This window comes from Sardina pilchardus, chromosome 18, assembly GCF_963854185.1.
Source record: "Sardina pilchardus chromosome 18, fSarPil1.1, whole genome shotgun sequence".
Taxonomy (NCBI): domain Eukaryota; kingdom Metazoa; phylum Chordata; class Actinopteri; order Clupeiformes; family Clupeidae; genus Sardina; species Sardina pilchardus.
In genome coordinates this window covers 13,447,548-13,471,722 of record NC_085011.1, presented here as the reverse complement: position 1 = coordinate 13,471,722, position 24,175 = coordinate 13,447,548, and the positions used below count along the sequence as shown (strand labels likewise).

The following is a 24,175-nucleotide window of genomic DNA, read 5'->3' as shown; positions in this document are numbered from 1 at the left end:
ATTTGCTTCAGGGTATCTTTCAGTTTGTACATTGGATGAGAATGTATTGGATGAAGAATCTTGCAATACTTCCCCACTGTAAATTCTACACTGGGATATATCCTTGCACCAAAACCCTGGCAGCCAAAACCATACAGTGTATCACACAGAGAGCAAAATAGAAATCATTTATTGTATGCGGTAATATGGTAGAAGCTAGGGAGTTTTGTTGTTTGTTTTGTTTTTGTTTTTTTGTCAAACATGGTATGTGCAGCATCATCCTGGTCCTCTGTATTTTCGTCACTTGTCCATCGAGGGGCGCTTTGCCACATGACGACGTCCATTAAATAATACATTTAAAACATACATGTCCAGAGACCAATTAATTATAAAGTTGTGTGTTAATATTGTAACTAAATTGTAGCATTTGTGTTTGACATGAAAGCTCAATGATCAGAACAACAGAAATGTTCAAACTGCCTACATTGGACGTCCATCTGGGCACACCGCATGCGCGTAGGTTTGTAGGCATGCGTGTTGTTGCCACTGTAGCTAGGAGCAGTAGCAGGTTTGTCGCCACCGGTCGAGGAACAGTGGAACACAGCAGTGGTAAGCCTGTTTGGTAAGGACAACAGAATATAGTTATTATTGACGGACGTTTTATTCAAAGTGCAATTGAATTTAAATACCCAGGTATGCCTGTTTTTGCAAATATGCACATGGCATCCAGGTTCTGGCAAACAAACTAACGGAAGGTAGCAAGCCATTACTAGCTAGCTACTGCAAGTAGGATGCAGGGCCTCAATTAGATTAACTTGGCTAGCTAGCATGGCATGAAAACAAAACATCAGTCTTTCGTAGACTAATGAGTCGATGAATTGCTATTCCAAGTGCACCACAGATTTATTTCCAGGCGAACCTTCTGGTCCATATAAATATATGATAAGTGCCTGGCTTGATCGTTTTAGTGTTGGGAAAAGAAATGTGTGGAGTTTTGTAGCGGTTAAGTTAAGTGAGACTTTCTAAATGTGCTTCATCTTCGCCAATCTAGCTCTTCATATTGCTACATTGCTAGCGCTTGCTCGCTGTATTTGCCTAGAGGCACTTGCACTGGCTGTCACACGAACGCATGAGTTAAATCACTGAATTTACTGAGACGTTGCTAGTCAGGATCATACACAAGTCATTGATGCATTTAATAAAACTTCAGAATTCTTTACGACCTTTAGGTACTATAAACGCTCGTATAGCGACCTAGCTAAGCTAACGTTAATGTTAGCTCTGTCAGCGAGATGAAACCCAAGCTACCTAATGATAACGTTAGCACGCTATCGCTAACTTTGCTAATGCTGCTTTACGAAGTCCTGACTGAGTTCAGTATTTGTTATAATTTCATGGGTGCCACCTATCGAACAATGAATAGAAATGCTTATTTGTGGTAAAGTCATTTCCATCTAGAATAACTTTAGCTTAACATATGTGTTGAGCCTTTCAAGCAAAGAGCAAGAGCTTGTTTTTAAACGTCATCAACCTATCAGTAGACGCCAAACGACACTGCCAGCTGTGAGTGTTGTGTTGTGATTTACATTCGGTCTGAGTTATGCCCAAGGTGACGTTTCGAGACGTTTTCAACAGGCGATCATCAATATTGATATTCCGTAAGGAAACCACGACTGTTTGTCCATGGCCCAGTTTGGGGGACAGAAGAACCCTCCGTGGGCTGCCCAGTTCGCCGCAACTGCGGTTTCGCAACCCGGACACTCAGGACAATCCTTGGACCTTAGCAGTTTACACTGTGAGTGATCTTTGTCAAACGTTTTTGAATACAAAACGATATTTGGATATTTCACGTTGACACCTACACACATGTCGCAGTATAAAACTTGTAATGACTGCCTATCACTGAATTCAAGTCATTCAATGAATGAGCAAGACTATGCCTAATACAACACTGAATTCAAGTAATTCTTCTTCTTGTCAGTTTTTTGGAAGTGATCTGGGCTATCTGCTAACATCAGGCATTGGTTATGATGTGTAATTTTCAGAAAAGCAAAAGGGAGAATTGGTGATAATAACTTAACATGATCACATTTTGTGTTTATTAGAACATAATTTGAATGACTACTGAATAGGCTTAGTTGTCAAAAACAGCAAAAGTGATAGATGTGTGTGTGTGTGTGTGTGTGTGGTTCTAAAATAAGTCATGCTATAGGCCACAACAGTTTGTAGTGATAGCTGCAGGACTCTTTAGATGTATGATTTATTTTCAGCTCTAGGTGTTCAACAGTCTTCTCTGTTGGGAGCGTCCCCCTCTATGTACTCCCAGCAGTCAGCCCTAGCTGCAGCCTCAATGAACTCGCAATCTGCTGCCAACTACCAGCTTTCCCAGCAGACTGCAGCTCTTCAGCAACAAGCCGCCGCAGCAGCTGCTGCAGCTGCCTTGCAACAGGTGAGCCCCAGAACGCTGGAGTTCAGAATAATGTGCTAATGGTCATGTGTAGAGTGTGACCAACAGAACCCCTCTTGTCTGAAAGACCTCTGCAGTGAATCCGAAACGCAGAGAGTTTGGCTGTTGAGGGAAACACCTGTCCGACTCCTGTCTTTGCATTGTTGTTCAAGAAGTAGAATCTATGTAGCATGCATGCCCATGCATGGTGAGCTTGTCATTATGAAGGTTGTCCTGTGTAGTGTCATTGTGATTGCAATTTAGATGTCAGGCCATACTTCAGCCTTTCCCTTAGCTTAATTTGTTGTGTTAGTATTTACTGATGAACATTCCTGTTACAGTACTTAGATCCAGGACAGGTGTTGTGTGATCAGATGTTACTGCTAAAAACCATGGGTCTAATCTAGTGCTGTGGTCTTTATGGTGAAAGAAAGCTCCAGTCTTAGCTGGAACATATTAAACTCTGAGCGTCCCTGTAACTCTGGCCTGTCTGCTTTTGGCCCCTGGCTAATCCCTCCTCTGGCTGGAGTGGCAGCTGTAACCTAACCCCTCCTCCTGAGCAGACCCATCATCTGGACTCCTTCTGTCTGTTTTCATTTTAGTCGCAGATCAATTCGGCACTGCAGCAGTATCAGCAGCAACAGCAGCAACAGCAACAACAGCAGCAGCAGCAGCAGCAGCAGCAACCGCCCCCCCAGCCCCCTCCTCAGACCCTCTACAATGTCCCCCACCAGGTACATGAGCTAAATACAGCCCCCCACCCCCTTTTTTGCAAGGCAATGTTGATAAGATAATTCTCCCCTAGACTGTAGATAGCAAGGAAATATCTAGCCACATCCTTTTACAGGGAAGTTTCAGCACAGGCAAAATGGGCTGAAAAGGACATAGAAACAACACTTTTGAATACATGTTATGTGTCCAAAACAAACTATTTTATATCTGTAAATGCAGTACCTTGGATTGTTTGTGTGAGTCTGTGCCACTCTGGTGGCTGGTAAGGCATTCATGTTCCTCTGTTGGGCAGTAAACATATTACATTGTGTCAGCAAAATGGAGACTGGGCTCAGATCCAGACTCTCAACAGGCCAGAGTACATTACAGGCTGCACAGTTTCAATATGCTTTATCTCTAGCAAGCTGTGTGTGTTGCAGGCTTAAAATGAAGGGGGGGGGGGGTGTATGAAGTGGTGCATTCTGTTAAAGTTTACTAGTGCAGTTACATTTTACCGTAAATGATTATGCGGCTGAATTTGGCACATTTTCCTCTTTTGAAATACTCCTGTTCATAGATCGTTCAGGGCTACGAAATAGTTTGGATTTCCTCTTTCCATTTCTTCCTTTGTGTGGTATGTGTGAGGTTTCCATGGGTTTCTTTGTGAGGTTATTCTTTCTGACATCCTTTCAACCCTTCAATTCCCTCAGCTCCCGCAGCCTCAGCAAGCCCTGCTCTCCCAGGTAAGCCAGCACGCACCATCTACTCTCACTTCCTGTAGAAAGGTAGAAAGCCTCTGGTGGCTGGGTGGGCAGATCAGGGAAGTCTTTGTTTCTCCGCTGCATTATGGACAGGAGGGAAGTACTGTTTTTTTGTGAGATATACACAGTCTCTAAAATTATGTAGAAGCCTTCAGCCTTGCTTATTGTTTAAAGTGAACACAGAATTTACTAAAAAAAAATCCCGTTGTGGTCATTTTTATTTTAAAATGGGTGTAAATAAATATATATCCGACTCTGTCTGTGTGTTGGGGTGTGTATATGTTCAATTGAGAGCATACCATTGCCTTTGGAGAATCCAGAATTTATTTACCTCCGCCAAGGAGGTATATGTTTTCATCGGGGACCGGCGTTTGTCTGTCTGTCTGTCTGTTTGTTTGTTTGTTTGTCTGTTTGTTAGCAAGATAACTCAAAAGTAATGATTGGATTTCGCTGAAATTTTCAGCGAATGTCAGGCATGTTCCAAGGAAGAAACGATTAAATTTTGGGAGTGATCCGTATTTCCGTCGGGATTCCGGAGCCGTTTATGTATTTAGCTTAGTGGTGTAATGGCATGGTATGGCCACGTGGTGGCGATCTGAATAGTTTAGGTTCAAATGTATGACAACCTTGGAAGAAGAAGGCAGGCGGAGGTAGCTGCGCTCTCGGAGTGCTTTTCTAGTTATGAAATGTACTGATGACGTAACATTTACTACCAGTGCAGTCTCGTCACATACCTCATTACACTCCTTTAGGCACATGCTCACACCTGACTCTGCTCCATCTTTGTTGTAGCCCCCGGTTGCCCTGCCGACCAGTATGAGCCTGTCCAACCCGCAGCAGACGGCCCAGATCACCGTGTCCTACCCCACGCCGCGCTCCAGCCACCAGCAGCAGAGTCAGCCCCAGAAGCAGCGCGTCTTCACCGGGGTCGTCAACAAGCTGCACGACACCTTCGGCTTCGTGGATGAGGATGTCTTCTTCCAGCTCAGGTCGGTGACCAGGAAATATTGCCCAGTGTTCCGCACTGCTCCGCGAGCGTGTGTGATTTGTTGAGAGTGGTCTATGCTCACTCTTTATTGATTGGTGTCTTTCCCATCACCTCTAAAACCCTTTCTAAAATGTTGGTCAGCTGAATGCGAACTTTAACATGGTTTTGTATAGGAAAACAACAACTAGTATGGCATCTTATTAAGGTCTTTTTTGCCATCTGGACTAAAATCTGTAATCTATGTTTGGGTTTCAGTGCAGTCAAGGGGAAGACCCCTCAGGTGGGTGACCGTGTCCTGGTCGAGGCTGTCTACAATCCCAACATGCCCTTCAAATGGAACGCTCAGCGCATCCAGACGTTACCTCAGCTGCCTAATCAGCAGTCGGTAAGTATTTCGGCCTCAGGCCCACAGCCAAGTGCCTGAGCCTACACGACACAAGCCACCACCACCACCACCACCACCACACACCCAGCTCATCTCTCATACCGTGTGCTGCCATGCTGTTTGACTGACTCTGTTCTCGATCTCCATGTAGCATCAGGTCCCCCAGACCTTACCTCAAGTTTCCCCACAGCTGTCCGGCTTTTACCCGCAGGACGCTGGGATGGCACGCTACTCTGAAATGCATTCTTCGGTGGATTCAAGACAAAATGTAACCCACACTCTCTGGGGCTCTCTCCCCACCCCACCCCACCTCACCCCATCCCAACCCCATCATCCTCCACCTCTCCTTCTGCCTGACCAGTCTGTACACTACACACAGCTCTCTCCTTTTCTTTCCTTCCTTGAAATGCATTGTTACATTGGGTTCCCCTCTGGAGGAATTCAGTGGCTTATTTTTAAATTGAGTCCTAATATGTTAAAACACATTTACTTTCTCAATAACAAGCTTATCTTTCTCAAAGCTTTATCTTTTTCTGTTTTTGGGAGGAGAGAAGCTTGTACTTTTATCAATCTCTTAAGGCATTCTATAGTGTTTCATATGCTGTGACTGGTTAGCAGTAGATAATACAGACAAAATGGTTGAACTGACTGCAGTTTATGATTTGGCACAGTAGTACTGTAAGAACATGCTGTACTTGTGTTATTTTATCTAGTGAAACTCTAAATGCCATTTAGAAAAAACACTTAATTGATTGATTAATTGATAGGCCAGGGGCAGGGCTATAGCGGGTCTGCAACTGAAGTGCACCCGTTCGCGTAGTATAAAAATAGTTATACAAGACTGAACGCACGCGCCACTTTCACATCTGGTGTAGCCAGTGACATTGATTACAGTGGAAGCTAATTGTTGCGGCAGACGCTACGCGAGCGGATCGGTTCAGTTGCGTGCCCGGTGTAGCCTCCCTGTAAGGCCAGTTGTTTGAAGGCCAAATGAAGCATCTTTATGAAACACAAAGAATGTTTATTTTCTTTTGCTATTTGCATTCGGGTGGCAGACATCCTGAGGTTGTCTAATGTCTATTCAACAGGGAACAAAGCTCCCTTGCATTTCTTCCCCGCCATTTTTTTCCCTAACCATTTGTTTTCTCTTATGGATGCCTCCCTACCCAGTTCTCACCGAGGCACTTTCTCCCATCCCCAAACAGGTCATGGTTTCATGATGGAATCTGTGATGTTTTGTTTGATAAGGATATATAATGCTGATTATATGGCGATTGATCCACTTAATGCAGTCAGTTTGGTTAATTCTGCTGGTTATTGAGGCGAGGGGTAGTAGTTGGCCATTTTAGATACCTATGCAAACATCCTCACAATTTTTTATAAAGTAATGCCTTTAGACATTTTGTCTCTGGAACTTTGTGTTCTTAAAACGGCACTCTCTTGTTTTGCTTTGTCAGAGTTCCAGCTTAATGTAATGTTACAGGCATGCTGAAGACCTGCTGATGAAGTATAGAGTTACATTACAGCGCTCTCTTATTCAGGAGCTGTGTGCCATGCTGGTTCAGTTTCCCCTCTCTAAAGCATGTGTCAGTAACACAAACATGAGCGAACATTTGGATTTTTTTTAGTGTGCATTGCAGAGGGTGACTAATAACCCTGCAACACAGTCCCATCTCATATCCCTAAGAGACCTACTTCAAACGCAGTGCGAGCACCGCAAGGTCGAACCCATTTTAGACTCAGTCAACCTGAAGAAGACTGAAATGAGAACACCAGTGCTGTGCTCCTGGTGGCAAATAATTGAAAGAGGGACTTATGTTGTTTTTAATTGAGCTGAATGGCCCTGCCTCTAGGAAAAGTACCAAGCTGAGATTGTCCATGAAACATCATATAGAATAGATGATGTGCTGTAGATGATCTATTTCTTTAAAATCCTTTCAGAATATGATTTACTCCTACACATAAAGGTGCCATAGAATATAAAATAGCATGTGTTGGGGGATACTCTGGTTGACATGCTCTGATACCATCTGACGTGCTCTCTCTCTCCCTCTTCCTGTCTCAGAACCAGCCTGGAGGGCCCAACATGATGAAGCAGGGCCCCACCATGATGCAGTCTCTACCTCCCCCCACCACCTTCAGTGTCCCTACCCAGGGCCCACCGCCCTCCCTGCTGCAGGCCCAGCTCTCTGCCGCCACGCTGGCCCCGCTGCTACAGAACCCCCCTCAGCCCTTACTGTCCCAGCCTCCCCCCAAAGGTGCCCCACTTCGCAGATACGAGTGTCTAGATTCACCACAACATCCATACATCTGTGTTTAAGCAATATGACCAAGTTGGAATGGACTTTTTGCATGACTGAAATACTCAGAATGTCCCAGAGTGATTGTCAGGCAGTGCTGTGGGTCTGGCACATTTCCATTGATATTGGACAACATTCTCTTTCCAGAGAACTAGGCAACTCATCAGTTGTCAAATGTTCTTCTTGATCATCCAATTAGAACACATGGAATTGGTTATGTGGTTGCCCAGCAACGTTGCTCAAGAAGTTGCATGTATAATCATCTTTAGTTTAGTTTCTTAGATCACCATTTTACACAAACAACTACACCTTAAAGGAGATTTTTGTTCATATAGATCTGTTTCTCGAGATCACTGCATACTGTCAGTATGAAAAAAAAAAAAGAGAATCGGTTTTACCCAACTTGAGTTGCTGCAGCCCACGGTTTGAGCTTCTGGGCATCTACAGTGCTGCACTCTGGGTTCATATAATAGGGGCTCTGTTGGCTGCTGCAACTTGCGCTAGGTAAAACTGATTCTTCATTTTTCACACCGACAGATTTATGTGAAAAATCGCTGGATTTCTTTTTTAGCAGTATTTGTTTGTGATTAGATGTATATTGATGAATATTGAAATCTATATATGAATCTGTCTGTCTGTGTCTGTGTCTGTGTGTGTGTGTGTGTGTGTGTGTGTGTGTGTGTGTGTGTGTGTGTGTGTGTGTGTGTGTGTGTGTGTGTGTGTGTGTGTGTGTGTGTGTGTGTGTGTGTGTGTGTGTGTGTGTGTGTGTGTGTGTGCACCCCAGAGTCTGTATTCTCCAGTGGGCTGCTGCAGCCCCCGGTGCGGATGATTGCCCAGCCCCAGCCAGTGAGGCGCATTGAGCCCGCGCCCCGCTTCCCCAGCCGCAGTGACCGCACCGAGCTCATCCTGAGGAAGGATGACCGCAGGTCAGCAGCCGCTCTCACACACACACACACACACACACACACACACACACATCTAGCCCACGGTCACCTGGTGACAACTGCTAATGGGAAACAACCTTGGTATCTTTCACTCTGGCATGCAATGTGCTTCATCTTCTGTTCTTCATTCAAATAACAGTCTCCAACTCTGTCTCTCCCAAATACATCAGTACAATATAATTCTATAATATAATCTTACAATATAATATAATCACTGTACAGGCAAATAATCGGTGTACAAATTGTAATGATAAGGCCACCAATAATCACTTCGGCTAAGAACAGGAAGGCTTGGTCTAAGTCCAGTATAAGCCCCTACATGTTATAAGCCTGTATGTTTTGTCTTCTTTTGAGACTTTTGTTTTCTGTTGTTATTGACACCATTGTTTATTATTCTCCACAGGGACAGGGAGCGTGAGCGCAGGAGGTCTCGGGAGCGCTCCCCAGCACGCAAGCGTTCCAGAGATCGGTCTCCCCGCAGGGAGCGCTCCCCCAGGCGACCCCGTCGCGCGCTGCCGCGCTACACCGTGCAGTTCTCCAAATTCTCTCTGGACGGGTAAGGAATGGAGGCCACGTTGCCATGCAACTGCAGTTACTGTAAATAATGTTATTTTGCTGTGGTTACTTAGGATGTATTCTAAAAGAATCTACCACATTAGATGTTAGACATTTGTGTGGTGTTATTGTTTGAAACCCACTGAACAATTGTTCACAAAAACTAGAACCAGAACCATCCATACACTTTTGAACTTCTCAGATAGTGTCAAAGATAAGGGCCGGGTTTCCCAAAATCGTTAAGAAGCTCTTAAGTCCTAAGAACTTCTTATGAGCGTTCTTAGAACATTCTTACAACGCTCCTAAGAAGTTCTTAGCACTTAAGAGCTTCTTAACAATTTTGGGAAACCCGGCCTCTATGGTTTATGGCGCTTAGTTTTACTTCTGCTTTGCATGTTTTCTATCTACTCTGCTCTATTGCCTGAGCTCAGCCAGGGCTCTTGAATAGCTGAGCATCCCTAATGCAGCAATTGAGGAGCATTACACTCGCGCTGGTGTCAGTCAGATGTGTTTTGAGTGCGGATAGATGGAACACTTGCAGGCCTGGGGGGCTGCAGAAGGAACGATTGAGAACATCTGATTTCATTTAGTACAGGATTCTGAAGGGGCATGTCTACACTGCTTAATACACTGACCGCTTTAAGCCTCATTCAAAGCAGCTTTAGATTTGTTGTGTGTTGTAATTCAAAGCAGCTTTGGGTTTGTTGTGTGTTGTAATTCATAACATTTAGTGATTTTATGCAAGAATGAATAAAATAACAGAAGGGCTTCAGAGAAAATTGCTGGGGAAATATGGCCTTGTGTCCTTTAACTAGACCATTTTAATGTCATGGTTTATTATCGTCCTTGGTGCCTCAGAAAATATTGAATTGATTTCCATTCGTGTGTCTCTTCTCTTCCTTCTTTGCCATTTCCTCTCTTCCTCTGCCTGCTGTGCCATTTCCTCACTTCCTCTTCCACCATTTCCTCTCTTCCTCTTCCTCCTGTGCCATTTCCTCTCTTCCTCTTCCTCCTGTGCCATTACCTCACTTCCTCTTCCTGCTGTGTCCAGCTGTAACTGTGACATGATGGAGCTGCGCCGGCGCTACCACAGCCTCTACATCCCCAGTGACTTCTTCGACGCCGTCTTCACCTGGGTGGACGCCTTCCCGCTGACCCGACCCTTCCAGTTCGGCAACTACTGTAACTTCCACATCATGCACAAAGAGGTGGACGCTCTGGTGAAGAACACGGCCGTGCTCGACCCGTCTGATGCCAACCACACCTACAGCGCCAAGGTGAGTAAGCGCTACCCCCCCCAGCCCGCCATTCCATCTCATAGGAAGACGGGTCATAGGGTTCAGCCATGGTTCAAGTGGGTTGAAGTGTTTGTAGGCAAATACTTGCTGTTAAAATTCACTGATGTTGGTTCCAGGTGATGTTGCTAGCCAACCCAAGCTTGGAGGAGCTCTATCACAAGTCGTGCGCTCTAGCTGAAGACCCCTCGGACGTCAAAGATTCCTTCCAGCACCCGGCCCGCCTCATTAAGGTATGCGCAGGGAACCTCTCAGCGCTTTGTCTCTGCGCTTTGCTGGCTTATGTGTGGTGTGATATGGGGTCCACAATCAGTGGAAACCAACCTTGGGCAAATCTGATGGGCTAATCTGTCTGGGAGGTGACAATGATGCACTGATCCTATTCCATTTCTGAACGCTGTGTGGAATGCTTTTTGTCTGATGTCGCTCTTTTATTGATTGGCCTACAGCATCTAGCCAGACATTTTGGCTTGTCTATGAAGTCGAATTGACACGTGATCTGTCTGTGTCTGTGTCTGTGTCTGTGTCTGTGTACGTGTCTGTGTACGTGTCTGTGTACGTGTCTGTGTACGTGTCTGTGTGCCTCTTCTCCGCTGCGTCAGTTCCTGGTCGGCATGAGGGGCAAAGATGAGGCCATGGCCATCGGGGGACACTGGTCTCCATCCCTGGATGGCGCCGACCCCGAGAAAGATGCCTCAGTGCTGATAAAGACAGCTATACGCTGCTGTAAGGCTCTGACGGGCATTGACCTCAGCCTATGCACCCAGTGGTAAGTCCCGCCCCAACATCCCAGCCCATCTCCACACAAAGACTGTCTCTGTTTGCCTTACTCAGCACTCAGCCCTGTACTAAAAATAAGCAAAATAGTCATAATAATAATAATAATAATAATAATAATGATAATACAAAAGGAAAACATCTGACATTTTCCTGACATGCTGCATGGAGTTTACACAGCGCTAAATCTGACCATTTTGAGGCGCTTTTTTTTATGTTTTTGTTTGATTCAGTAATTTATTAGAACTCTTTTATCATTTCATTTGCTCCCAGTTTGTTTTCTGTTGCAATGTCCCTTTTTGGCTAATATGTGTTAGAAGTCCTGCCTCTCTCTGTGTGGTGAATGCGTTGACTCTGTGGCTCCGAGAACAGTCGCCAGAGGAGGAGCCGCCACCATTACTTTCCATTTCTTTTGATTTGGAACTGCCTATGCCTCTGTTAAATATCTTACATATTTAACTTTGCTTTCACTGTGTCCTTGATTCTTGTCCCTTTTCTCACACTTCCCGGGGGTACGTAAAACTATCCTACACAAGCATCCAGTGCAGACATGTGGTGGGCTAGGACCTGTGTTTGTCCAGATTGTTGTTGTTGTTGTTGTTTGTTTGTTTTTGTTGTCATTGTCGATATTTGTTTATCGCCTGTCAACTTTCCCAACATATGGCTGCCGCTCACCGTGAGAATCTACTGTGGAGATCTGCCGACTTTTTTATTCTCATGTCTGTTTATGTTGGGGTCTTTTTTTTTATCAGACAGGGGATTGGTGGGGCATTCTGTGAGCTAGAGGGGCATATGTCTGTCTGTTGGTGTGCGTGTGTGTGTTGTATGTGTTTGAGCGAGTGTGGGTGTGTGTGTGGGGGGGGTTAGATGTTAGGGCCTTGTGATGTCTGACAGAATGTTTCTTTCCAATGCGCTTCTTCCTTTGCGACAGGTATCGTTTTGCAGAGATTCGCTATCACCGCCCTGAGGAGACACACAAAGGGCGGACAGTCCCCGCACATGTGGAGACAGTGGTTTTATTTCTGCCGGATGTTTGGCATTGTCTTCCTACCCGCTCAGAGTGGGAGGGCCTGTCGCGCGGACTCCAGGAGCAGCTGGCAGAGAAACTCTTGGCCGAGCGCAAGGAGGCGGATGGAGACCAGGCACTGAACGCTAATCCCTTTCTTCTCATTTCCGCTTCTCACAGGCACAGGACTTTAGACAAAAACAAAAACAAGTCAGACTTATAAAGGCATCCCCCTCACACACTCATTCACACACATCCCACCCAAACAGTGCAGACAAGTACCACAGGCATCATACAGGCCTCCCCCTCCCCCCCTCCACTCCCTCCCCACCCCCTCCTGCCTCCTCTACCTGCTCTGCCCCCCTCCCACCCCCACCCTCCCCTTACCCACCTGGCTTCAGGCCCCAGCCAGCAGTAACACACAGTGGAAGGAGCTTCAACTGGTAAAACAGCTTCCAGCTCGCCCCAAATATTAACTGATTTAACATTAATTTGGACATGCATTTGGCAAGCAAAGGGCTGTTGAAATGATTCTCTTTTTTTCCCCTTGGCTTTGTTTTACACTCATGCCATGAGCTGAATCTTAAATGAGAACTGTTCAAATGTTAAACCTTGCATGCAGGAGATTAGTGTAATCTTTGCATGAAACCCAATGCACTAATTGGCTGGAAAAGAACCAATCACTTGCTGGAACCTGGAGAGCCAGTTGTATATGAATTTGTGTGTTTTTTTGTTGTTATTGCTCTGATTCATTTGACTTTAATTCAGTATCTGCTCCAAAACAAAACTCCCTGAGTTCTGTCTCTTGTCTGTCCCTGTTTTTTTTTTATTTGACACTCTTGATTGGACTGTATCTAGAGGATTGGGAAGCAGCTGATTTTTCCAGAGCAGTTGGTTGATCCAAGGACAGTCGGCCATGACTAGGTGTAAGACCATACCCCCAGACAGCCACTGTATACGCAGGCACCTCACTAGCTGTAGGGCTTTCCACACACACTCAGTTGGGAGACCAGCTTTGAGAACACCTGTCGTACACACCTCTTGGAGCCTCTGTCATTGATTTATCTTTTGTGTTCCACAGAACGCGCATTGATTGGCTGATGGGTGGAATTTTCGGTTTGTTATCAAAGCTAGAGAGTTTCCATGTATCCTAGCAGTGGACTTTTTGCCCAGTCGAGATCTTAATAGGAGGAGACAATGAGAGACAGTTGTGACCTTGCTTCTTGCACGGATCAACTTTTTGTTTCAGCCCTAAAAAATACGTCGCTTGCTTACACAGTTTTTCTGTATTTTTCTCTCTGTCTCTCTCCTGCTGTATCTCTCTATCTCTCTTTCTTTGCGTCTTTCTTTATCTGGGTCCTCTATCCCGCCATCCTCTACCACTGTCACCTTCTCCCCTTTCTCCTCTCTCACTGGCTCTCCTTCTAGGAGGAAGAGGAGAAGGATGAAGAAGATTCAAAGGAGGTCACCACTCCCACCCACTGGGCTAAACTGGACCCGAAATCAATGAAGGTCAGACACGAACGCCTAGACTGACCTCTACCCACTTCACCCTCTCCCATCCCTTTGAATGAATGAATGAATGAATACTTTATTATCCACAAAATGTGGAAATTTGTCTTCAGTCCACCATAGAAGCATACATAACAGATAAGATATTACAATAGCAAAAACACACTCCATTTCATGTAAGAGGTCAGCAATAACATAATGAAAAGTAAAATCCCTATAATGTGCAAATATGCAAAGACGCCAGTGTTAATTGAGTACAAATCCCCTTTTGTTTATGCTTTTAACTGCATTAGGAACAAAATATTTGTTAACCCTTTTGTGCATAGTCGCTACACTACTGTGTTTGAAAGCTGTGGTGTCCCTCTGCTGGCGTCCAGGTGAATGACCTGCGCAAGGAGCTGGAGAGCCGCACTCTGAGCTCCAAGGGCCTCAAGTCTCAGCTGATCGCGCGCCTCACCAAGCAGCTGAAGGTGGAGGAGCAGCAGGAGGAGGCCAAGGAGCCCGAGAAGCCGGAGGTGCCCGTGCCCGACGAGGACGAGACGGCTCGCCCGGAGGACGACCACGAGGTGAGGCTGGAGATGGGCGGCTTCTAAGGAGCGTTTTTAAACAATTCTGGCCAACGGATGTTTTCCAAACAGTCACAGTGGATCTAAAAATCAAGCCTAACTTGCAGTTGAATTTCCTCTTAAGGACATCTTTTGTTTATTATTGACCTGAATGTGTCTCTCAACAAATGTCTTCTCTTCTCTTCTCTTCTCTTCTCTTCTCTTCTCTTCTCTTCTCTTCTCTTCTCTTCTCTTCTCTTCTCTTCTCTTCTCTTCTCTTCCCTAGGAGGAGGAGCGTAAGCGGCAGGAGGAGGTGGAGCGGCAGCGTCGGGAGCGGCGGTACATGCTTCCGGACGAGCCCACCATCATCGTCCAGCCCAACTGGGCAGCCAAAAACGGCAAGTTTGACTGCAGCATCATGTCCCTCAGTGTGCTGCTGGACTATCGACTGGAGGACAACAAAGAGCATTCGTTTGAGGTGAGTGACGAGCTGCTTCATCAGGTCACTTGATTTTAGATGAAGGTCTGTTTAAAAGTATGGAACTGCCAGGGTTGTGATGCAGCCCTGAGGTGAGTTAGTTAAGTTGCCCTGTTGGTCTACTATGGTCTGCCAAGCACTTTTATCCGGCCCGATAGACGATAAACAACGCTGTGGTTAGCTTTATTGCAAACTGCTTTTCACTGCTCTTAGAGAACGTTTACAATGTCAGTGTCAAAACATCATGTTGCATAGAGACGATACTCTTGTTATCTCCATTGCAGCAGATCTAACTTGAATGTTATGCTAATCTATTTAATTGGGAACGCGTCTCTCTGAGAGAGAGAGACAGGTAGGTTCCAGCTGGCTTGTCATTGTTGATAATTGATATCTCTTATAAGGAACTTTTAAAAGGGAATCATGAAGCCAACTGACCATTTTTATGTGGCCCACCGGTCAATTTTCAAAACCCAATGTGGCCCTTGAGCCAAAAAGTTTGCCCACCCCTTCACTAGTCTATTGTGTTTTACTGGCAGTCCAGCAAGTAATCAGAAGCAAGCTGGTGCCCCCTTGTGGATGAAGTGTGTATGTCAATGTATGTCAAGGCCTTGCGCTACACACTCAACTGACACTCTGATGACAAGGCAACTTTTTGAGCAATGTTTCTGGGCAATGTTCCTGAGCAATGTTCCTGAGCATAGTAGTTCCAGCATGTTCCCATTGATTTTTGGAGAACGTACAGCATCAGTAGGCAAATTTTTATGACCATCCAAGCAGAGCAGGGAACCGGTTATGTGGTTGCTTAGCAACATTGCTCAAAATGTCTCCCCATGTGTCATCACCTTAACAATATGTAGCTATTCATGCTTCAGTGGAATATTTTGATTATACTCTTCAGAATATGCTCCAGAGTATGGAAACTCTGTCATCCATTTAGAAATTGAAAATGGCAAAGAAACCATTTCATCATGGCCATCAAAGGAAGATCGTACAGTCATGGTAGATAAAGGCATTTGATCCAGAGCAGTCGGTGACGTGTTCAGATTTTTACCGCTCGGCTGTCTCCCCTTTTCTCAGGTGTCTCTGTTCGCTGAGCTCTTTAACGAGATGCTGCAGCGAGACTTTGGCTATCGGATCTACAAAGCCATGGCTGCCTTGCCTTATAAGGACGAGAAGAAGGACAAGAAGGAGAAGCCCAAGAAGGACAGTGAGAAGAAAGACTCCGAGAAGAAGGAAATCAAAAAGGAGAAGGAGGAGGAGAATGGCGAGCCAGCGGGGAAGAAACTGAAAGAAGACGAGGAGAAGAAAAAGGTCAGTGCTACTCTCCTCGTACTCTTAAATAGACCATAGGTGCGTTCAAGTTCACCAACAAAGGCGAACGTTTGCGAACGCCTGCTAACAGTTTTCTGTTAGCCTTGAGTTTTTGGCGAATGTTTGCTAACAATCGCAAACAGTCTGAGGAGGTAGTGCTCCGCGAACATACGGTGGAACTGGGCCTGAGTTTGACGAATGCAACAATGCAATTACTGTTAGAATGGAATGTTAACATCAAATCGTTCAACTGTTCAAAGAAAACATGTTCACCACGAACGTTTGCCACTGTTTGCCATATTTTAACACACCTCAGTTAACTAACTATGCTCACTTACTATATCTATTTAAAGTAGCTTAATGCTTCCTGCTGTGATGCTCTGTCTCAGGATGAGGAGAAGGAGAAGGTGCTGAAGAAAGAGGAGTCCAGAGAGGAGGATGACGAGGATGAAGGAAGCAATAACAACGCAGAGGAGTACGACCCCATGGAGGCCGAGGATGCAGACGACTATGACGATGATGGTAAGGGCTCCCACCGCAAGCTCTCTGGCCACTGCCAGTCCTCTGTGGTACTTGGCAAAATTTACACACCTCTGAATGTGGAAAATTCTTGAGGTGTTTTTATTATAGGACTTTGTAAGTGTCAGCGAGGTATGAAACCACCATTCCATCTGTAGAAAATCAAAAGTATTATTACAGTCCTAGACTAAACTGAAATTACACGATGGTGTGTCATCACATTCTACAGACAAAGACGATGAGGACTCGATAGGAAGAGATCGACGAGATGACCGGCGAGATGAGAGGAAATCTAAGGAGAGATCTTCTAAAGACAAGGTACACATGCCCAATCACCTCACCCCTCGCAAGAGCTCTGCTCAAACAGCATCTTGTTAACTAATAGGCCGACTTTATGAGCTGTTTCTCAGAAGCCTGTCTCCCTTCCTGCATGCATTAAACTTCCTCTGGTCTCCTGCAGGAGGACAAGAAGAAACAGATGGTGACCTATCACCGGGACCTGCTAATGGCCTTTGTGTACTTTGATCAGAGCCACTGTGGCTACTTGCATGAGAAGGACCTGGAGGAGATCTTGTACACTCTGGGGCTGCATCTCTCCAGGGCCCAGGTACTGACCATTCAGAATCTAACTGGGAGCACTGCTGTCAAAGGCCACACAGCCAAATCTCTAAACACCCCTGGAGTTTTACATGTACAGTTATTCATTTAGCTCACAGGACTAACATTCAAGCTACATTGTGAAAAAGAGACATTAGGTATAACAATAAATATGTTGTATCACCACAAGACAACTGAGGATGAATGTGCAGAGTTGATTTTTCTTACAGTTAAACTGGGATGGACCCAAACAGTGTGTGAGGTGTTTTCATGGTTGCCTAACTGAGTATTTGGTTCTGTGTATTCCAGGTGAAGAAAATGGTGAGTAAACCGATGGTAAGGGATGCGTGTTTCTACCGGAAGCTGACGGATGGTCCGAAAGATGAGCCTCCTCCAACTGTGACCTCTGACTCCCCACCCGAAAGCCTTTTAGGTGAGCCACCGGGATGATTCAATGTTCAAATCAGTACACTTCTTCATTTTGACCGACCGACTAATACACTAATTTCCCAATATTAAGATAGTTACCATTCAACAAAACATCTGAAAAAGATTTCCTATCCATTATCTGTTCATCATTATTTTCATATGTTTACTGGAGTAGATGCATCATTGTCTTAACTCTGCAAATGTTTTTTTTTTTTTCTTTTCACAGGGAATAGAACTATGCTGCCCTCCCTCAAGGCCCGGCGGTCCAGTGAGCCCGCAGAGGGCACCGAGTCGGGCAGTTTGATCGTCTACAACGGGGCCATGGTGGACGTGGGGAGCATGATGCAGAAACTGGACAAGAGCGAGAAGGCCCGAGAGGAGATCGAGCAAAAGCTCATGCTGCAGGACACTAAAATAGGTCAGGCTGAGTCAGAGAACCTGTGTGAACTTGCAGCTCTCCAGACTAACTTTCCACACCGTTGCTAGAGGAAATCACCTGATATTCTATTCTTAATGATGGAGCATATGCAGGGTTCAGATGCAAAAGCCTCTAAATCCGTCTGACCACTTTTCTTCTAAATGAGCATTTCGTATCAGGCTCCTATAGGGTTTTGCCTACAAGCCAATATATCAGACCAGAAAGAGAGTGGTATTTAGCGAGTTTTTAGGCAGCTTCCTTAGTCTTAACAAGCGTATTTTGAATAATGTAACTACAGGGATGCATACAGTTATCACCCAGGCTTCACACTTAAATGACTTATACTTGGACCGGCCGGATTGCTAGCACTTGTGCGTTTTATTTTCCCTGGAGCTGAGTCGCTAACCTCCCCACCACCACCACTGTGTTTCCAGACGAGGATGCCAAGCGCATGACGGAGCTGGAAGCCTCCAATCGCAACCTGACGCGCGATCTGGAGGAGGTGAGGAGTCGGCTGAGTGACACGGAGGGCAGTCTGAAGAGCACGGAGGAGCAGAAGGCCAGTTTCCACCAGCAGCTGCAGAAGACCTCCGCCAGTCTCAACGGAGTCATGAAGGACTTACAGAGTGCATTAGCTAAGGTACAGTACACCCACACCGACATGAGAGTTGTCTTTCATGCATTAGCTAAGGTACAGTACACCCACACCGACATGAGAGTTGTCTTTCATGCATTAGCTAAGGTACAGTACACCCACACCGACATGAGAGTTGTCCTTCATGTTTTGAGGAACAGTGAAGACAATGTGTTCGTGTCAACATGATGAATATTGAATGACCTACACTCACTAAGTATCATGCCACATTCAGCAGTCTGAATCACACAAAACCTAAAAAATAATATTGTAGCCACATTGATTAAAAAAGACTTTCAATTGAATATTGAATAGAAGTTACATTTTGTTGTGATCAAATAGCTTTGGATGTTTTTGTATCAGGAAATCTTATCTCAAGACTAACTTGCATCTGTTTCCTTTCAGGAGGAACCCACTGAACCCAGTGACCAAAAAGTCCAGGCCAATGGCTCTGATGAATGAATGCCTTTTTGATTTAGGAGGAATCCTTTCTTACAGAATTGTATATAAGCACTAAACCAATATAATTTCAAACTGATTTTATTTTGACAAGTGTTTTGACACATGTTGCGGTGTACAGTTTTACAAATAGATGGGTTCATTTGTAACTTGGTGATATTCTCTAATTCACATTTCATGGGTCTTCATTTGTTCAGAGCAAATGTCTAGTTTATTTATGTTGGTTCAAAAAGCAGTTATAAAATGAAAACGAGTTTTAATATTTAAAGCATTGTTATTAATATGAAAAAAGTTGAAATTATTTGTTTTTGGTTTTCCGTTGCTAAAATTTCTGTTGTGCTCAGCCAGCCTCCCCTGACCTACTCTGTACAACATTTGTGCCAGTATGTGACCGCTGTACTTTCTCAGCCTTTGATTAGCAATAATAGTAATATTTATGTTGAAATGGTTTAATATAGAGAAGTAATTATCGGAATAATTCCCTGAGCAGACCATCTGATGAAAACACAAGTTCTTCAGAGTTTAGGTTGCAGTGACACGATGCGTCAATGGCATCCCGGTCATGACTTACTAACTTGCTAGCAGCCAGTCATACTTTTGGAGAATCTTCTGCATGAAATGTTTTCAATTCAATAATGTCCAGGTTGCTTTGTGGGTCGGCACATGATTTCAGTGTGACTTGGTTTTGGACATTTATCATTCTTTTTCGACATTGCACGGAGAAAGAAACTAGGGACAAATAATCATCAAAGGCTACAGTTCTGTTAAAGATACATCAAGTACAGTAGACAATTTCCCTTACTGTATAGTCAGTGGTCATTTCAGAAAAAAAGAAGTGTGTTCTTCGAAAACATGTTTTCTAGAACCGATCAAGAAGCAATGACTTTCTAACTCTGAGCTGATATCTTTAGTTTTGGTCCTCTTTCTTTGAAATGAAGGCAAGGTGCTGTGAATGGTATAGATTATAGAGAAGAGCCAAACTTAGTAAAACTGAACCCAAAGCAGCCAAGTGCATATTATTTTTCTATTTCAGATGTGCTTTAAGGTTGTCTTGTGCAGAAAATAAATGTGGTTCTTTTTAACATAAGTAGATGTCGTTGTCTTTTTTTATTAGTATTTATTTATTTTTTATTCTCTGACATTTGGATGCTGGTCATGAAGCATTTGAATTGTGCTGACGCTGAACTGATTAGTACTTCAAGATTACATCCTTTTGGTATGTAAAAGTGGTAATGACCGAATTATCCATAGCTATTAGTTTGCTTGTTGTTGGCACACCCAATAACAAAATGTCGCTGTGATGATTACCCTGTCCTGTGTACCCCATGGTCTTTGGTATTATTTGCCCTAAACGGTGCCTTCCAGGCAGCGCTGCCTTCAGTTTAGGGGTAGGATGAGGGTTGAGGGGGTTAAGGTTAGGAATAGGGTAAAGGTAGTGCCTTTTAGGCTGTGCTGCCTGGAAGGTGCTGTCGGGGGCAAAAAACACCATTGAGCGTGTACCCATAGCTGCTTGAGAGGCCATGAAAGACACATTTAGGGGCCGGAAGTTTTAAGGTCTTTTTGAAAAGAGCTTCTGGGAGGAACTGGGCCATATGTCATGAATTTAGGACGTTTTAAGAGCTTCTCCTGTTCCTTTGGTTGGCCTCATACATTTTAGTCTCCAGGGTGTATTGCATGCATGTTTAAGATGCAGGAAGTTGTTTGGGATGTGATGGGAGTGGGTCTGCTTCCCATCTGCACTCCACCCTCAGACAAGCATGATGCAGATCACAACTGATCAAAAACTTTCACTCTAATGTGTCATGTCTTTTTTTGCAGACTTTAGAAAACCTCATGTGGTGATGGGAAAAATATTGAAAGAAAACAATAATGAGACGTTTCCTGTTGTTTGACAGGTTTCCTCATTAGCTAGTGCAGATACAACAATGTTGTAAAAAAACCAATAGCTTGTATTTCCTCTTCCCGTTACCATGCAACACAGCGGCGGTCTCCCACCAACAGTCGTCCCAGCCATGTGTTCTGTGCATGTCTGCTTTTTTATGTAATGTCCCTTCTGCCTGTCTGAACGGAGCAGTGCAACAGTGTGCTCCAAGTTTGTCCTCTCCTGTTACTATACGGGGGCTGGACATGATGTGAAACCAGACTCTACCTCCCAGACCGGCAAAGGTAACCCCACTGTCATGGCTCAAACAGAGGCCCTTTATGGCTCCCGCTGCTCCCCCCACCCCTCACAAGTCCCATCAGAAGCCCGGGTAAAAAATTGCTCCGACTGAGGACAATTAGGCCATTTCAATGCAGAGCAGGGAGTTGGCTGGGAGTTGGGTTGCTGCTGTCGGGGAAGAGATCAGCTATCAGGTTGCACTTTTCCCTCCTTGATCTCATTTTCTGTCTGTCTGAAACGAGGAGACTTGGAAGTTTCATACAGCTTTTTTTCCAACCCTTAAATATAGTGCAGTGGCTTGCAAAGATGTGGTTGGTGTTATGCAGTACAATAATCTGTTTTTATTTAATTCCTTGACTTCTTTAGCAGTGATTTGGCCTTACACTTTGGAGCACACTTAAAAGGTGGCATCTTAAAAGGTGGCATCTCAGCTGTGGTCACTCAGCTCTCCCTTTTCTTTTCTCCTCTCCCCTCCACTTAGTGTGGAGCCTCATGGCGGCCGAGGAGGCTAATCTCCACCCTTTGTCTCCTGGATGGATCGTTTCCCCCTCATCTGTGTGTGTCATCCGCCCGCCCGCCTGCCGCAGACCACTCTACTTGCCACCTTCCCCCACCCCTCTCTGCTGCCTGTTAACCACAACCATGGTTTCCATGAGCGCCTTGAGCTATGCGAAGCGCCTCGCCTTGCATCGCGCACTATAACTGCCCCTTGCTCACTGACGGTGGGTGCGGACGGGTGATTCTTGGGGATTCAAAAGTCCAGTGGTCTTAATTACCATGACAAAGAGCCCTACCTCCCCCGCGGAGGCCCCGGTGGTGGCCTCGCTTGTCCGCCTTTCTTAACCTGTCAGCTTTATCTGGCCGTCTGAGCTTTCTGCGTCTGTCAGTGTGACTTTCTTCTAATCCTTGTGACATGGCTGACAATAGAGCTGTGTCCTTTTAACAAAAAAAAATGTGGCTCTGAAAGCAAAATGTGTGATCATTAAGGTTTTCAGATGAGTATGTGTTTTTATGGGTCATTTAGTGGCTAGGATCTAAGGGAACACACATCACAGCTAAGTGATTTTTAAAATGATATTGAAATACTAAACAAACAAATGATGGTAGGGAATATCCAGTGACAAACTTTACCTGATATGTTTGACTTTTTTTTTTCTAGCGCAGGGCCACTGGAATGGACTGTGTTGTTCCCACACAGTTTCTCCCTTTCTCCACTGGGTTGACACCAAAAGCACACTGCACCCAAAGTCAAACAAACATGCAAAGCGCCCACTTACGTGCTGTTTGATACTTTAGGTAATTGATACATGAGAGGGGCCATTGATGGCCAAGTTTGGCGCTCCCTTTCTTATCAACACGCTGGCCCCAGCAAGACGTGAAGAGCCCTGTTGTGCACTCTCTGAATGAGCGGAGGGGCCTGAGGAACAGGCAAAGTGGTGTGGTTGTTGAGGAAATGATCCTCTTTCCTGGCCTGCAGTCCAGGGGAATACTGTGTTACAGTGTGAGAAACTTTGACTCACCCCGGGGCAATTCCCATTGGGTAGCCGGCCGCACCCGAGTCCAGAGTGACCTACAGATGGGCTTCTTCTCGTGGTCTTGGGGTGCCACACTTTTCCATATTCAGTCAGCAGTAACAGTACGGTAATAACTGTGATACAATGTTCTCCAATATTCCGGTCAAGATCATGACTAATACAGTCAGTGTTGGAAAACTGGAAGAGGTTGAACTACAGCAAAGCTTCCCAAGGAAGAAATCTAACTGGCTTGGTTAACTGAGGCAATTCAGGAAAAGTTCAAACTAATTTGTAAAAAAAAAAGAGGAAAAGATTAGATTATGCGCTGCCATAAATATCAAAATGTCCATTATTCACAGACAAAGAAAAAACTTAAAAAGATGTCCCACTACTCTGGAAAGTGAAAGGAATGTTAGCTTTGTTTTTGCATGCATTGTCCATCAGCCAGACACCTGCCACCCAGAAACAAGAGACTTGGTGGGGGTACTACATCAAGCAGAATACTTTAGCTGGGAAACTTAAAATAAGCATGCAACTATCTCTCTGAACATCTGTTCATAAATATCAATAATTCATTTTGCACACGCATTACACAAAGGTCAAGTGTTTTTGGTGTTAGCTGCCAAACGAATGCATGAAGTTTGCTTTTACAGCACTCAGAATGAAAGAAAAAGGTGGATCTTATGTCCCAAAATAGAAAAAATGTAAATGAAGTGAACCACATATGTAAAAGAATGAATATAGGTTACTGCTAAACATGGTTACTCAGAAAACATATAGCTGCATTGCATATTGAAATGCATTTTGTGAATGCAGTGATAAAGAACCACCAAAGTTGTAGAGATATTAACATTTCTGAATGAATAACACTTGGTCCTCCATCCTGGCTTTGCTTGGCCCACTTATTGTTCAGCCATTGACACTCCCTTGTTCTGATCAAATAAACAGACTTTTCCTTCAGCTGAACAAGAATTTGCACTTAAATCACAATGCTGACCAGGATGCGTCTCTCATTCTTCGTGATTGAAGTGCAAAGCATTATACCAGACCAGGAAGTCCATGGGAGGTGTTTCCTGCATTCCTGTTCGGTCTCCTCAGTAGACGGTCTGTGAGAATAGAAGGATTATATACTGTTTTTGTCTGTTCCCCCGAGACCTGAAATCCTACTAGGATACCGTGCTGTTATGTTTGAAGCACTAATTGTTCATTTTGGTAAGCCTTTTACAAGCCTTGCCTTGTCACAGAGGTGACAGTTGACATTGACCAGCTTTGCCCTGATGCCGTACCAGGATCAGAGGAACCCTGCGTCAGGCTGCTTCCAGTATGTTCTTCATTAGTCAACCTCATCAGGACTTGTGTTTGTGTTTGAGACCAAATGAAAAGGAACAGGTTTGCAGAAAGACATATTCAACTCTGTGTACTGACCAAAGACCATACTGACCATGTAGGCA

The 24,175-nt window shown here is 44.7% G+C and overlaps 1 protein-coding gene across 2 annotated transcripts; it reads left to right on the top strand.

The window, feature by feature from the left end:
• Window positions 1-503: 503 nt before the first annotated feature.
• On the top strand, window positions 504-20,136 carry ccar1 (cell division cycle and apoptosis regulator 1). 2 transcript variants are annotated; one of them, XM_062519040.1, is made up of 26 exons: window positions 504-601; window positions 1,615-1,774; window positions 2,250-2,428; window positions 3,028-3,159; window positions 3,847-3,879; window positions 4,690-4,886; window positions 5,141-5,270; window positions 5,422-5,538; window positions 7,336-7,528; window positions 8,355-8,496; window positions 8,918-9,070; window positions 10,121-10,346; window positions 10,484-10,597; window positions 10,967-11,133; window positions 12,073-12,283; window positions 13,576-13,659; window positions 14,037-14,225; window positions 14,491-14,682; window positions 15,760-15,993; window positions 16,383-16,515; window positions 16,742-16,830; window positions 16,973-17,119; window positions 17,419-17,542; window positions 17,765-17,956; window positions 18,391-18,596; window positions 18,996-20,136. In XM_062519040.1, the coding sequence occupies exons 2-26, from the start codon at window positions 1,663-1,665 to the stop codon at window positions 19,050-19,052; spliced, it is 3,753 nt and encodes a 1,250-aa protein (XP_062375024.1). In that variant the 5' UTR covers window positions 504-601; window positions 1,615-1,662; the 3' UTR covers window positions 19,053-20,136. The 2 variants fall into 2 exon arrangements, with proteins under 2 accessions (XP_062375024.1, XP_062375025.1); XM_062519041.1 differs by having other exon boundaries at window positions 523-588.
• Window positions 20,137-24,175: the final 4,039 nt, after the last annotated feature.

Coding starts and splice junctions, on each gene's coding strand:
- ccar1 (XM_062519040.1), top strand. CDS start 1,663: ATGGCCCAGTTTGGGGGACAGAAGAACCCTCCGTGGGCTGCCCAGTTC. Junction 4,887..5,140: donor GATGTCTTCTTCCAGCTCAG/GTCGGTGACCAG, acceptor TTTGGGTTTCAG/TGCAGTCAAGGGGAAGACCC. Junction 7,529..8,354: donor GTCCCAGCCTCCCCCCAAAG/GTGCCCCACTTC, acceptor TGTGCACCCCAG/AGTCTGTATTCTCCAGTGGG.